The sequence below is a fragment of the Alosa alosa genome, chromosome 1 (genome assembly GCF_017589495.1).
Source record: "Alosa alosa isolate M-15738 ecotype Scorff River chromosome 1, AALO_Geno_1.1, whole genome shotgun sequence".
Lineage (NCBI taxonomy): Eukaryota > Metazoa > Chordata > Actinopteri > Clupeiformes > Clupeidae > Alosa > Alosa alosa.
The window spans coordinates 16,889,127-16,904,653 of record NC_063189.1 but is presented as its reverse complement, the minus strand read 5'-3'; the positions used below and the strand labels follow the sequence as shown (position 1 = coordinate 16,904,653).

Here is a 15,527-nt window from a genome sequence, read left to right as displayed (position 1 = left end):
TTTCTGTTTCAGGGGGCTTTTATTTTGAAACCGTTTTTTATTTTGAAACCGTTCCAACCGCGAGGTTGTAAACAGAACTAACATTAAGCTAAAACAGAGACGTGAACATAGTGAAATGAAACAACACAGAATGATAATTTGATTGTTTCAGCACACTCCGAAGAGACCCAAGGTTAGTGTTCATGGAATGTACTTATCAATTTGCATTTTAAAGGGAAACTTGGCAACTATTTCAACGTAATAAACCTGTTTAGAAATCATTTGGATGGTTAAATGACCTGTTCCGGTGAAAATGGGGACTTTTCCCACGGAAAAGAACAGGACCTTCAATATATGGTCACAAGATTGAATGCAACATAAAACAATAACCATTTAAATTTTATAATCTCGGTGTGCTTATTTTTCCGGTGTGAGCGGTGTATGTTGGGTATTTCTCTTACTCTTAGGGTATAATCCATTAAAAAGAAAACATTGGCTTCTTTTGATGGTTAGTCATGTTTTGTGGTGAATATGGAGCTTTTGATGACACCCATAAAGATATTTTATTGACGTTGTTAATTCACCTGTGATGCAGGCTTTGGTGCTATCATGGCAACATAGCCAGCTAAGCTTCGAACACAGCAGGCATAGTACTCCCTACAGTGGCACGTCGGCCGTTACTGTAATTAAGAAATACTGCTGTCATTCACAATCCATGCCTTTCTGCCCATATCTGTCAGACGGCCGAGCCAGCAGCTCATTTGTGAGCTAATGGGGGAGATATGCGCTGATAGCTTCACACTCCGCACTCCATCAGTCTCTGGCTTGCTCGCCGTCTCCGCCTGGGCAGGCTGTCTGGGTTGGCCAGAAGCCATTAGGGACCAGCGGGATGTTTTGGAGCCGGAGAGGGACCTGCTGAAACTCGATAGCCAAGAGTGACGGGTGTGGACTAGGTGAGACCGGGGCCATACTCGGAGCCAAAAGCTTATCTTTTATTTATTTGCTCTGCCACACTGATTTCCACCTCTGTGGGATGGATTCACAGTTCCCACACACACTCCTACACACACACACACTCACACACAAATACACACACAGACACAGAGGCAAATACGCCCAACACAGAGATAATGAATACCGACCAAATATCCAAAACTGTGTTTGCACACAGGTACAACCAAACATGACCAAATACTAACCTGCCATCTTGCTGCCATGTGCTATGCACACACAGAACATGTGAATAAGCACACACACTTGTGAGACAAGGTGCATGTGTACACACACTGCAAGGCAACTCAGACATTCACACGCGTAGCTCCTTTAAAATGAGGCTTTCCAGAGAGGATAGAAAAATGCACTAGGAAGGCCCTGGTGAGGCCAAACAATGTGTTTTCACCGATGTGTCATTTGTTCCCTAATGATAAAATCCAAAAGGAAGCATTACACAAAGCCGCCTTCAAATAAACTTTGAATAGCCAAGACAAATAAACATTACATAACCAGAAATAACCCCAAACACACTTTCCCAATAACATGGCTCACAGATAAATCGGGCATGGCCATGCTAGATTGTCTCAAGATGAGCTTTTCACAGACTAAAACATTATGTTCCTGTCAAATTACGAAAGGTGCCTGCAAGTGACCTAGCTAAATTGGAATAAGCGAATGCCAATGGCGGTGGAACAATGGTATTTTCCTTCACTGTCTTCCAAAACACCGCCCCCACCTCCTCCACCCGCCTCTTCCATTCCAACCCCCACCCGCCTCTTCCATTCCAACCCCCTCCACCCACCTTTTCCATTCCACCCCCCACCCCTGTCTCCTGCCGTCTGTCGGCTCATTCTGCACATGTCAAAAAGAAAGGCAGGGAAAAGTGGGGCGTCTCAGTGAGTAGCCACGGTGAGGCTGACCTGTCTGATTTGGCATTTGATACAGTGTTCCTCACCAAATGGAGGCCACGCCATTTCCCATGGAGAACAACGCCACTGAACCATGCACAAACTGTCATCGCGAGGAGCTGCAACGCACCACGCACCACACAAAGAGATGTCCACACAAATATACACACCCCTACGCTCGCACACACACAAGATTTTTTCTTCTCATCTCTCGCACACATACACACACACACACCTAATTTCTCACTATATTCATCCTACTCATCTCTAGTCTATATATATCTTACATTGTTCACATTCTTGTACACCAATACCAATTCACTTGCCTGTTTCTCTCCAATACATACTCCCCTCCAAAACACACACACACACACACTTGCAAACAAATTCTTTGTTAGATTGTCATGCACAGATGTATGGACTCCCTCACCACTACCTGATCAGCTTACAACTCAAGCGGCACAAATGCATTGCTAATCAATTATTGAGCCAACATGATTAACCTGAATCTGTGCGAGTATAAGATCACAATGTTTATAACAACCGCCCTGGACCTGCTGTCTGTAGGCCTACCCATTCCTCCCGCTGCAGCATCACCGGGCGACGGCAGCCTCCTGAGGGAGCACTGGGGACGCGCTGGGCCTGACAGTGGAGCCAGGGCCGGTTTATCAGATCAAGCATGTTATTTCCCCCTGGATGTCTTCCTATTACTCTTGGCCAGGTGCCAGCCCCACGCGGACCCAGAGACGGGCGCCTCCGAGAAGCCTCCGGATTACAGGCTGCTGGTGCATGAATCAAGCCACTCAATTCTGCTGTTTATGAGGCTATTAATGAGAGTCTAGTATCATCTGCCACTCCTTATGTGTGTGTACACACACACACACACACACACACACACACACAAATGCAAACACACACACAGACACACACACTCTCTCTGTCTCGCGCTCTCCCTTTGATACAGAGATGAACATAACCCCTCCAGGTGAAATAGTATAATCCCTTTTTAATGTGCTTCTCTGGACCCAGACCAAAATGTGGACAATCCAGAACAAAAATGCCTACCCCCTCACTAAACCGCTTATGTACTGTGCACAAGGGGAGAGGAAATGGTGATTGAATGGGTCATTAGGAAATGTAACAAAGTAAAAAAGAATACACTTTGGATCTGATGACAGCCAATGGATTGTCCACATGGGTCCAGGACATACAGTGATATTTCTGAGGTAGTGTTGGGCATGGAGAGAGACTCAATAGTGTCTTATCTTTCATATGATCAGACTTTACACAGATGAGTGAGATGACACAACGAAAAAAGCAGAGGGGGTTAGCAATCTTTGGTATTGATATGGAACGGTGATTTAACTTTTCCACCAGAAATACTTCACAGGTGTCCCCGATACAGAAGTATATTGTATTATATTGTCTCCGGGAATTATCAAGTTTAAACACATCAAATTGTATTTTCTATCATTTATTTTGATCTCATTCATCATCAAACCCCCAAAATAATTCCAATCTTAGTCTTGGCGTCTCTTGTTGCCAAGCAACACCCATTTGCTTGTCTATACGTCACATACTAAACTGAACGTTCACCCTACTGCATTTTGTCCATTTTCTCACTTACTAACTCTCAAATATGACAGTAAACAGTCCAAGTGGGGATGTCTTAAGATATCTCCTTTCTGGAATGCCTCTTTTCAATCAGAAATAAATAAATAGTTCAACCAAACCTCAATTCTCAAACTGTTGTAGAATACAAAATATGAATCGTGCAAATAAAATCATAAAATATTATTTGTAAAATAATATGAAAATAAATAAATGTCATAGAACGTTGCCTTTCTTGTTATTTCTCAGTTGACAAAATATCTGTGTGTGTGTGTGTGTGTACGTGTGTGTGTGTGTGTGTGTTGGGTAGCAGGCTTTCACTCACACCCCATATCTCTGACAATTTGGGGGCTGGGGCATTCTTATTGAATGGACACACCAATCCAACCAATCCATTTCTCTCTTAGTAGTGTCCAACACAACAAAGCCAGCCACCAGGAACATGGTGAAAAAGAGGAAGAACTAGTGAAAGTAAAAAACAGAGCTGTTAATATACTACTGAGCTAGGGTTAAAAGGTAAAAGGAAAAAGGTTTATGACCCATTGTGGTGCACTGTTGGATACCAAGTGCAACTTTGCAACTGCCTCCTCTCTACTCAATCACCAGCTCCTTTTGGATGGTGGTGGGGCAGCCGTGGCCCACTGGTTAGCACTCTGGACTTGTGGCCGGAGGGTTGCCAGTTCGAGCCCCGACCAGTGGGCCACGGTTGAAGTGCCCCTGAGCAAGGCACCTAACCCCTCACTGCTCCCCGAGCGCCGCCGTTGAAGCAGGCAGCTCACTGCTCCGGGATTAGTGTGTGCTTCACCTCACTGTGTGTACACTGTGTGCTGAGTGTGTTACACTAATTCACCGATTGGGTTAAATGCAGAGACCAAATTTCCCACACGGGATCAAAAAAGTATATATACATGTACTTATACTTTCCCCCCATATTCCTCTCTTCCCTGTCAGAGTCAGACTCAATTCCCGCCTCCTCGCTGCCCCAACCTTCAGTACGACTAGACGTCTGTTGCCCTAGCACAGTTTTTAAATTCAAACCCCTGTTCTCTCACTGTTTCTATTTCCCACTTCCTCAATCCTCACACCTCTTAAAGCTTGACACCCTCCTGACCCTGGTCCTCAACACTCTTCACTTTCCTGCCTAGTCAGGAGTCTAGTCATGTTGCCCTTGTCTCTCTTCAAATCCTGTTGCTTATTCATGCACGTTTTCATGTCCAGTATTTTTTACATGTTTTTTGTCAAAAATGCCCTTGAGCCTGAAGTCATTTAATCAATAAAGAAGAATCTAACAAAGACAGTGTGTACAGTCTCCTCTCTCTATCTTTTCTCCTTCCCCCTTTCAGTCACTCCTTCCGAGACATCTGTATCTCATCTAAGAAGCACTGAGGCCAAATTAAGACTACCCGTCTAACAAGCAGCAAAGCTCTGCTCTGTGTCTCAGATGAAAGGGACATCGTGTCCATAAGAGCTGTGGTCCACTGATGTGTTTTATCACATAATGCCATCTTATGTAACCCAGCTTGAGTGACTGACTGTCCCCTCGGCTGAGAAAATTGAGCATGATTTTTCCTGCCTCTGCACTGACATGTGTTTCTGTCTGCCTTCATCTTATTGTCGTACCCTCATTTTGCTCTCTTTTTTTATCTCTCTACCCCCCCACTCTCTCAGTCTTCCTCTCTCTCCCAACTGTCTGTATCTCTCTCTCATTTAATGTTCTATATTTCTCCCTCTGTTTAGTTGGTATAGACCTCTGAAGTTCGCCTACAAAGAAGCTGCCATCTTTGACATCCGGTATCTGGCGATTTTTCCTATGGGAAAATAACATGAGGCTTTTGAATTATCGCACCTGTTACCTCTCGCGGGGATGAAAAAGTCTGAAATGCAGATGTTTACCTAAACACACTTTTGTCCTCTGCCTTCGAGTGGATACTGTGATCTCCGGTATGTGAAGGCAGCACACTTAGATTTTTGCTACCCCAGAGCTAACTTGCAATGCAACTTGCCATTAGCTTCAATTAACAACTGGATCTCCATATATGGGCAAAGATGGCCGTTTTGGATCTTTTTTGTAGGCGAACTTCAGAGGTCCATTGCGACAGCCTATAATTGTTGTGCTATGAGAACAATGAAAAGTATTACCGCATTAGTAACGCATACCGCCAGATTTTAGGGAGGTGTTAGCCACTGGTAATAAGTTTGAATGGTACAAAAAGTGCCGCTTACTCTGGCTCCATATGTCAAGTCTTTACTCAACTATGTTTCCGCCTATAATGCCTTCGTCAGATTTTCCTATGAGAACAATGTCATGAGTGCAAATATGAAGACCTGCAGTACAATTACTACAATACTGTTTTACAGTATTTTTTTACAGACACACACTTTCACAAACTCATTCTCTTCTGAAAATGTGACGCCTTGAGCAATCAACCATCAATATGCCTTATTTAAATCCTCCATACATGCACACTCCCACACACTGACATCTAGAGTATAAATAACTTCCACACGCATATGCACACACACACGCATGCACGTGCACACACACACACACACGGACACACACACACAGGCAATATGTGGTCCCTGGGGTTGTGTAAGGCGCGCAGTGCTCCCGTGCACTTTGACATGAAGCACTATTGGCAGGACGGCTCCACAGGTGTGTGGTCTGACGACACGCAGGCTGCTCCAAGCGGCAGGGGGTGGCTTCACAACTGATGTGAACAGACAGCAGTGTCATGAGGAATGAGGACACACCGGCAAAAATATGGTTGATAAAAAAGCAACACGAGAGACAGAGAGAGAGATAGAGAGAGAGAGAGAGAGAGAGAGATACATATGGAGAGGAAAAGTGAGGTGCGCGAGGCGCGTAAAGATGGGAGGTGGGACAAGGAGTAAGAAAAAGGTTAGAGTTGGAGTGAGGTGAAAAGGAGATTACAGGCAACATGATGAGTCAGGGAGCAGCATGCACTTTCTATGGAATAGATAATGGAATGGGAGAGGTGTAGAAAGACACATAAATTGAAATGAAAGGCACAGAAAAGCTGCCAAAACCCTTGAGAGGAAGACAGCAACCTGCCACAATACGAAAACGTAAGAGAGGGGCTGGCCAAGAGAGAGAGAGAGAGGGAAAAAGAGGAAGAGAATGAGTTGGTTAGAGGCTTTCCGACAGCATGTCATCCCCACTCTCTGGCCCAGTGCATTCTCTTGGCTCTGTTTGACCCTTGTTGATAGTTGTTTGCCAATCCACAAGCAATCTCTTCAGGGGCTCAGACATTAGTGACTAAACCAGAACTTCAACTCCAACTTGGATTCCTAAGAAATCGACCAGTCCAGCGTAGATCCTGCTTAAGTCCCAAATTAAGAACACCTCGAAGCACCAATTAGCCCCTCGCCTCTTACAGGGCGCGTGGCCAAAAGGGTTCATCAAAGGTTCATCACAGAATGTTTCTTACTTATAAGGGTTCTCCTATTGCGACAAGATCAAAATATTGTTTCTTCTGGGTATTTTTCTTAATTTTCTTAAATTGACACCTGCTTCTAACCTGTCTAGTCCAAACACACAAGGCCGACCTGAACTGCCTGCGTGTCTAGCAGCGTAACAGAGGACTGGACAGAGGACAAAATGGTAGAGGGAGATGAGAGGAGGGTAACAATATAAACAACTGCAGCCACTGCAGGTTTTATCTCTCATTCGATCACATAATTGCTTTGCATTTGCTTTGCAATTGCATTGCCTGTGGGAGATCATTAATTCCAAAAAGGGATTCTGTCCCCTAGCTGCTGGAAACAGTCCACCACATCAGCCTGTGACCTAGCAGCGGGGCCAAGTGTGCTCAGGAGACCATTGGGCTAGTGGGAGATTAGAGTCACAGCGCAATAAACAAGCACATCCACCACGGCCATGCGGGGACAGCACAGGCAGCGGAGAAAAGCACACATGTGTCACTTCACAGGGTGTGTGTGAGTTGCCCGCCTACAGGAGAGCATTACTAGTAAACACTGGAGGAGGTGAAGGAAAAGGTGAGAGAGTGAGAGAAAGCTGGAGAAATGGGAGTGATTGCAAACGCTGTCTGAAAGAGCAACCCAGCAACAAGCAGGGCAAGCAACAGTAATGAGAATAGCAAGGGGAAAGCGAGCGCAAACAATAACCCAGACGAGTGTGTGAGTGAGCGAGTCAGCAAGAAAGCTGGAGACCCACAGAGAGAGAAAGAGAGAGAGAGATTGAGAAAGAATGAATGCAGATTGAAATTAAAAGGCAATGAATGAAAACTCCTAGCTGCAGTGTCAACACAGCCTAAAGCATTTCCCTGTGTGTCCACAGATGGCAAGGACTGATGCTACACTAACGCCTCTGGCTTCAACCTGCCACTGCTGTCTCACGTCACGGTGCCAGGAGGGGCAGAGTTTCAGCACTGCGCTTACACCTGGCCTGGTACTGTATATGGGCTGGTAACAGAGGTGCAGGCAGGCAAACAGATGTTCAAAAGAGTTCAGTATCCATCATCATTTTGCCTTTGTGGTGCTGCTGCTTCAGAGGGCTTGTGTCAAGACATGGGATGGGTTTACACATGGGCTGATATACTGCCAAGATCTTTGGCACGTCTAAAAGGTCATCACCAAGGCCCAGACCCAGCACTGATGTTAGTGACCGCTTTAACAAAGACGTCTTACAGCCAGCTCTCTTGACAACTCGCCTGTGTACTGTAACAGCGGTATCCCGTTCCATCCTGGAAAGTGATGGAGCATGGGGGAGCGCACCTCCCAACCCCATAGGCTGATGATCCCATCCTGATCTGGCATGGGCCCAGGCGCCTCGCCTCCCTCTCCTCCTCCCATCTGGGATGAAGTCCTGTCCATCACTCTAGGCCGGCTTTTAAAGCTGTCTACCAGGAATCATGGGCTTAGGCTACTCCACGCTTTTCCTGATTTAGGAGACTCTGCGAGCAGTGGCTGTGCTTGGCCGGCTGTCTGGCTAGCTAACAACCACTGGTTTTCGTTAACCCTCCTATTATGTTCGTTTTATTTTTACTAGTTTTGTGTTCCCGGTCAAAAATGACCGCTACATTATAACTTGTTACAAATCCATAGTAACACACATATTATCATGTAATGTTGTGATATACCTTTGTATCAACTTGTGTTTTATTGGATATAACCAGTGTTGTACTTCCATTTGCTATTTATGGCCTGCAGGCCTCATTGACCTGAGCTCATGGAAGTCAGAAAGGGGAAGATTCTATTGGGGAATGGTCTCACTGCTTATATGTCTGGCTCTGCCCCGTCCTTCTCCTCGTGTAGGGTGGCTGTTGTCTCAGTACTTTGGTTTAAGGCTGACTCATTGAACACACAAAGGGCCGTCAAGTTGGACTGACCCATAGATGCCTGGGTGAGCTTTTCAAAATGGATGCCTGTCTGGATGACTCTTTGGGTGTGCGTGTGTGTGTGCGTGTGTGTGAACGAGACAGAGAGCAAACCTATGTGGGTGTTTATGTGTCATAACAGACAGCTCTGATCCCGGAGGACATCAGGTTCCACTTCATGTCGTTTCTGCGGTTTAAAGACTAAAGAGCCCTGCTGCTTCCCTCTGAGCTCATTTGGCAATTAGACGCCCTCCTGGAAAATTAGAAAAGGAAAATCACTTCCACCGCAACACGCATCAAATGAATCTCTCTCACTTTTTCTAGCTCTCCCTGTGATGCTTTCTGCTTCAGCACTTGCTCAGCATGGAGTCATTTTGAAAGTGAATTTCAGGGAACCGGTTCTCCATGATGATGACTCACAAGGCAGTGTTTAAGCATTATTCAGGCATCTTGCTGCACTTCACAAACATGACCTCTAGTATCTCTATATCAGTAACCTGATATTTCTCTGCCTTTCTATCAATATATATATCTATCTTTTTTCTACTTAAATGATGACAATTTCAGACCATTGTGCATCACTGCTCTCAGTCCTATTTTAACTGACAGAGTAGCAACAAACACTCAGCACTGAACTTAGCAGAACAAATGACACCCTCAGTCTGACCCCTTAAATCCCTTCTTTTCCAAAGAGACCAACTCCTCTGGAGACTGGCCAAGATAGTTCCACACCAAAGGCTTGTCGGTCATTATCTTTTCAACGCCACAACTTATAAAAGCAGCCTTGATTGCCGGCTATTACAGTTTAAGATAACAGGGAGATTTTCAGCCCAAGGCTTTTTTAAAAAATGAAAAAAAAAAAAAAAAAGTTTTGCTTTTAAAGGAGATATTCTGCTTCGTATGTCCTTTTAGAAACTCCAGTGTGAGTTTTCTGGGGCCCTCTGTTTACCTCACCAGAGGGAAATCCCAGAAAAGTGCACAAGCGTGTAGGGAAACATTCACAAGCCCCCTGCTACACTTCAGAATTGAGTGTCTGCAAATGTTTTCTTCACATGGAGATATGACAATAAACATCAGCCTCCTGACGAATGTGAGGGCTGTAGAAATCCCAAAAACAATACGGCCCCAGGGCTCGGAGCCAAAGAAAGTCCATGGAGGATACAGTGCCTGAATTGTGATGTAAATAATATGTGAAATCGTGGAGAAAAAAAAACGGAAGCACACACTCTGGGAATCATGGGAAGCCTCATATGGAGATGCCACTATGGTGTCTGTTATCCTCATGCTGCTCACATATTCTATAACTCTAAGGAATATTCCCTCTCAAATCAGAAAGAGGAAAAGATCCTGCTCATCCGTGCTGGGTCCGCCACGCCTACTTGCTTGCACTGGCTGCACCAGCTGTGCTCTTGTGTGTCTTTCCCTCTGCTGGCCTGTAGGTGGGGCTGTGTGGAACTCTCAGGTGCAGGCTGATAAGAGGATGATACAGAGGCATATTATAAGTAAGTTTAAGTATATATACTCTTTTGATCCCGTGAGGGAAATTTGGTGTCCGCATTTATCCCAATCCGTGAATTAGTGAAACAAACTCAGCACACAGTGAAGTGAAGCACACACTAATCCCGGCGCAGTGAGCTGCATGCAACAGCGGCGCTCAGGGAGCAGGGAGGGGTTATGTGCCTTGCTCAAGGGCACTTCAGCCGTGCCTACTGGTCGGGGTACAAACCGGCAACCCTCCGGTTACAAGTCTGAAGTGCTAACCAGTAGGCCACAGCTGCTTTAAAGAAGCCTGGGCTTATGGCTGGCAGTTCTCCTTTGCTACAAAAGGCTGACGGTTCCCCATTGTTTTCTTACTCCTTTTGCACACCATATCCATATGCTGACATGTCACTCCACCCTTGATCCAAATGGTCCTGACAAAAGCATTATATTAATCATTAATGAATAGGACACATTCTACTGCATCTGGCAGTATAACAATAACTGTTTGGAATTAACATCTAATGTATGCCACATGCTGAGAAGAAGTCAATGTAACAGGCTTTTCTTCCTCTTTCCTGTGAGATCCTATTAAGTCAGTCAAAGGCAAAGGTGTTGACATGTCTTCCCAGCCATGCCACTGCTGCGGCTCCTCCATTAGCTGAATGTGCGGGGACAGCTGTATCCTCTGTGTCAGTCAGCGCCGTGGAGGTGGGCAGATGTGCTCATGGAGGCACGTCAGCAGCAAGTCCCCTCCTGGATGTGGGTGCTTTAGTATGGGCCACACAGCCCGTGGTGATCAACATGACTTTCATCAAATGATGTGTGGGAGAGATCCTCTGCAAATTGCATTACTCTCTCCTTTATAGCCCCTTTCTTATCCTATCATTTATATTAGCTACCTGGCACTGAAAAATTCAGTTGATCAAATCCAATAATCACACGATCACTACACAATACAAATATAGTGGATTTTTAAAACATTTTTTAAGGTCAATCAGCAGTGATTTCAAGCCTAAGAGATGTGCAGTGCTGTGTGTCTAAGCATATACAAATTGACCTTGCCGCCGCTTTGGTCAACAGCAATGCTGACGTGAGATTGGCTTCCAGATGATCCATACTTTTAGAGCACAGAGCAATCAGCAGCAGCGCTGCTCTGGTCAGCAGCAGTGGTCCTATTACTGACTGCAACAAGCAGAGGCACTGAGCATCACACAGGAAGACAAGTAATTCCCACTCCAGCTCTGACCTACAAATGCCAGCATCAGCACTGCTAAGGCCCAGAGAGAGAGAGGGAGAGAGAGAGAGGTAGAGAGACATGGGAGATGGAGGGCAAAAGGAAAGAGTGATAGAGAGAGGGATGGAAAGATATGGCCGTGTGTGTGTGTGTGTGTGTGTGTGTGTGTTTGCATGCATGAGCGAGGGAGAGTGAGAGAGAGATGGACAGAGAGTGGGAGACAGCTGAGATTATGGGAGCATTGCTTCTGCTGTTGCTGAAATCAAGGCTGGCCGGAAGCGCAGAGGAGGATGTGATGTGTTAAGAGCTATGCAGCGTCAAATCCCTTCAGCTCCGGCCCACAATCCCCTCCCCCATCCATCAAGCAGTGGTGTGTGTGTGTGTGTGTGTGTGTGTGTGTGTGTGTGTGCGCTGAGGGAAAGGGGGCACTATGCCAGTAACTTCAGGCAATCCTGCTCTTGAAGTGCATATATTCTATCAATGTTTTAGTCTGCTTCTGTACTGTTATTTTGCTTTCTTCATTTGGGCAAGTGGTAGTAGCGCATTAGTGGTAGTGCTGTGCAGTGGTATGTGTTTGGCCATCTTTGCTTGTTTTTTGTATCATCTGATAAATAACCAAACAACCAGGTGTATCTCACCCTGAGGGGATGAGAAAAACTCTCTCTCATCCCCTCCTTCCCTCGTATGCCCCCTACCCACCCACCCCCATGCACACACACTCACATTCATACACTGATAGAATGAGAGAGACAGGTTGAGAGAGAAGGAGAGAGAAATCGAGGCTCAATTAATTTTCAAGTGGCAAACTGCCAATGAGATGAAAAATCAGATAAAACGCAAAGAATGAACACATTGATTATCCTGGGCAAATCTCTATGAATGCTAACATGTAGAATTAGGTAGGGCTTGCAATAAATGTAGACTCCTGACACAGTGAAATGTTTTAACTGTCCTAAATGCAGAGGAAGAGGAAGGCTACTTGTCCGGACCGTACTTATGTACTAGCGCACATGTAGAGTGCTCACAGGCATGCAGGTAACCAACTATGTAATTCGCAGCGCACCATACAAAGCTTTACATAACCTTGTTCCTCACAATGATAACTTGCCAGTATTGTGACAAGGTGGTGAAGGCTAATCAGTGTTTCCTATCAGGGAAGAGATAAGGCAATTTTGGGTAGATTGTTACTTTTTAAGATCACCTTCTTTACACAACTGAACAGAAAATTTGTTGGAAGTTTCTTTTTATATTATTTAGAAATAATATACTGTAATTGTTAAAATGATGAAAGGCTTTTGAGAGTCTCCTCACCGTATAACATTCATGCAGCCTTATTTTCCAAAATCCTAATCAAGGCAAAAGTACACAACCAAATTGTAGAGATGTATTTTTTTTTCTGCCATGCTATTTATGTAACTGTGTTGTCCCTGTATATTCGAATAAAGACCTAGATCCAGGACAGCAGTGGCTTGTTGCATAATTCTGAGTACAGTTTGGAAAAAAAAATCAGGGATTAAAATATAGTCATGAGAACAAGAAAAATGTCTCCTATGTTGGAATAAAAGAGGTGGAGCTTGCGGGAGGGATGAATGAGGGAGACCAGAAAATAAATCCCATTCTGGAGTTTCCCATCAATTCACAGTATCCCCGGCTAGAAATATTTGGAGGGGATGATGCGCTCAGCGCTGGGATTCTGGAAAGTTGACCAAGCATTGACGACGTTCGTCAGATATAATCGTAGACAGAGAAATAACCCTGTTGTGTCATGCATATGTATATTGAATGCATTTATGTAAAAAAAAAAAATCGACCAATCTTTCATCATAGAAGTGGTGCGCGCACCATCCATTTAATGTGACTGGTGGCAGGTGCAGCTTCTCAGGAGATTAAAGCGCGATTTCAACACAAAATGAATGGAAATCGTTCCCAAACGTTACAGTAATATTAGCATGAACATTTATTTGTGTGCAGTCTGATGAACGTGTGGCCTGTAATACACGGTATAGCCTACTACTGAAAATATCCCGTCGTTGACCCAACTAAGTAACATAGACCCAACTAATAGTGTATGAGTTGGAAAACATAATAGTAATGCTTTCCACTGTCCTGTTATGAAATGTACATAGGAGTGCAAATTCCTATAGGCCACTTGAATTCCCTCAGTTCGTTTCCAAGTTCAGAGACAAACCCGCTTTATATCTGAATTCCATCCGAGCAGCCCAAGGCATTGAACGTCAATCATTATCCGGCTATTCAGTAATTAAAGACCAAGGCATTGCACCGGTAAACTTAGGCTACTACCGATCATAGCGGCTACTTCTTGGGTTGGAAGCAGTTGGAATACGTTGCCACAAATAATACCACTGACGTTAAATACATAATTTTTATCAAACCAAACGAAAGAATTGACAAAAATGCACACGAAACTGAGCACTCACAACGCGATTTATCACTTTCAGCAACATCAAGCATATTCGATAGTTTTCAACCGGATACCATAAATCATAACATGATGCTGAAATCGTGACACAGCACTCTAATAACCAGGACATCTCTTTGTAATAGCCATGCCAATGTGTATAAAATCGTCTCAGAAACATTAGCGCCAGCATGAAGTGCACGATAAGGACGCACATTAGCCTTTGATTATTCCAAACGTAGGAAATAGACTACATATCTTTGACAAGCACATGACAAGATATGCCTTTGTTAGGATACATGGGTTATTTGAAGGCAATAGCACCTTTCCCAAGCAATGGAAATGACACATTAAAATCATTAGGTTAATAGGCTCCCTTAACAGCGCAGAGCAACTCAGTCTGTGGAGACCGTTGACATGTGAGTGTTTTGTTTGGCGCTTTTTCTTTCGAATAGTCAAAATGTAAACCACTGCCAACGAATACAACTACAGACTAATAACAGGACGTATAAAGGTAGACTACAATGTCTCACTGGAGGTATAGCCTATAGTCACTAAATCTGCGGAGCAGTCTGTGTTGCTCGCATTACTCACCTGCGTTTCTCAGCTTCTTGTTTCTGTAGACCGAGAAAATCACCAGAAGGTTCCCCAGGATATCAACCACTATCGTGAATATCAAGAAGCAGCCCAAAGTTGTAGTGACCCACGGAGGTCTATTCAGAGTTTGCTCGTTAAGGTCCTGCGAAGAACTGTTCAAATAGCTTCCATTTATAATCATTGTATATTCTCACGTAACTTTCCTCTCAGTTAATAAAATAAATGTGCACAGTCTAGTTCCATGAAGTCTAAATGTCAGCGCCGAAGCTGCCGTCAGGTTCCCTGATGCTTCTTCACCTCTCCATGGCGCTGGTAAGTATACTCCCCAGGTTGGCGACCAACTTTATCTATTTACAGTTGAAGTTGCATGTGCATGAGGCTTCACTTTTATGGGTATGTGTGCTCCATCACATTGTTGGTATGTGGCATCTAGCGGCCCTCCCCAACATGTGATTAAATTGAATGCCGTGAATGGCAAGCATGCTGCCGCGCTGTGGCTATGAAGGGAAACTGCGCTCACACGATGCCATGTACAAGCACTCCCCCACAAACACCCGCTAGAAGGCTCGATGCTCGCTCATTCACACCTCGCAGCCACTCGCCGTTCTTTTATTCATGTGTTCATTCATCGTTATTTAAAAAATAAAGGAAAAAATCTCTCATGCTTTATTCATTCTATGCCATATCCATTCACATATTTTGAAACAACGACATGGCAATACAATGTGATATTAATAACTGTGATAATGTATAAAATATATTATTATTATTATTATATGCTGCTGATGAAGGGGAAAAGGAGGAAGATATACAGCAAAATGTACAATATTTACCACATTTACCATACTGTATACTAAAAAAATAAATACAGAGATTGCATGATGGACTACTTACCACCACATTTGTCCTCTATCACATTCGATAAGTGCTGTTTTCTTGCTATT

General features: G+C 44.4%; 1 protein-coding gene and 1 long non-coding RNA gene across 2 annotated transcripts in view; one reads left to right on the top strand and one right to left on the bottom strand.

The window, feature by feature from the left end:
- The window catches only part of mtnr1aa (melatonin receptor 1A a), a 34,503-nt gene extending 19,552 nt beyond the window's left edge, over window positions 1-14,951 (bottom strand). Inside the window, exon 1 of the mRNA XM_048263684.1 lies at window positions 14,581-14,951. Coding sequence (XP_048119641.1) covers window positions 14,581-14,764 — 184 coding nt within the window. The 5' untranslated portion in view covers window positions 14,765-14,951. The remainder of the gene's footprint in view (window positions 1-14,580) is intronic.
- On the top strand, window positions 138-3,650 carry LOC125307635. Its single transcript, XR_007195749.1, has 3 exons — window positions 138-172; window positions 720-932; window positions 2,448-3,650. It is a non-coding gene; the product is annotated as an uncharacterized LOC125307635 (long non-coding RNA).
- Window positions 14,952-15,527: the final 576 nt, after the last annotated feature.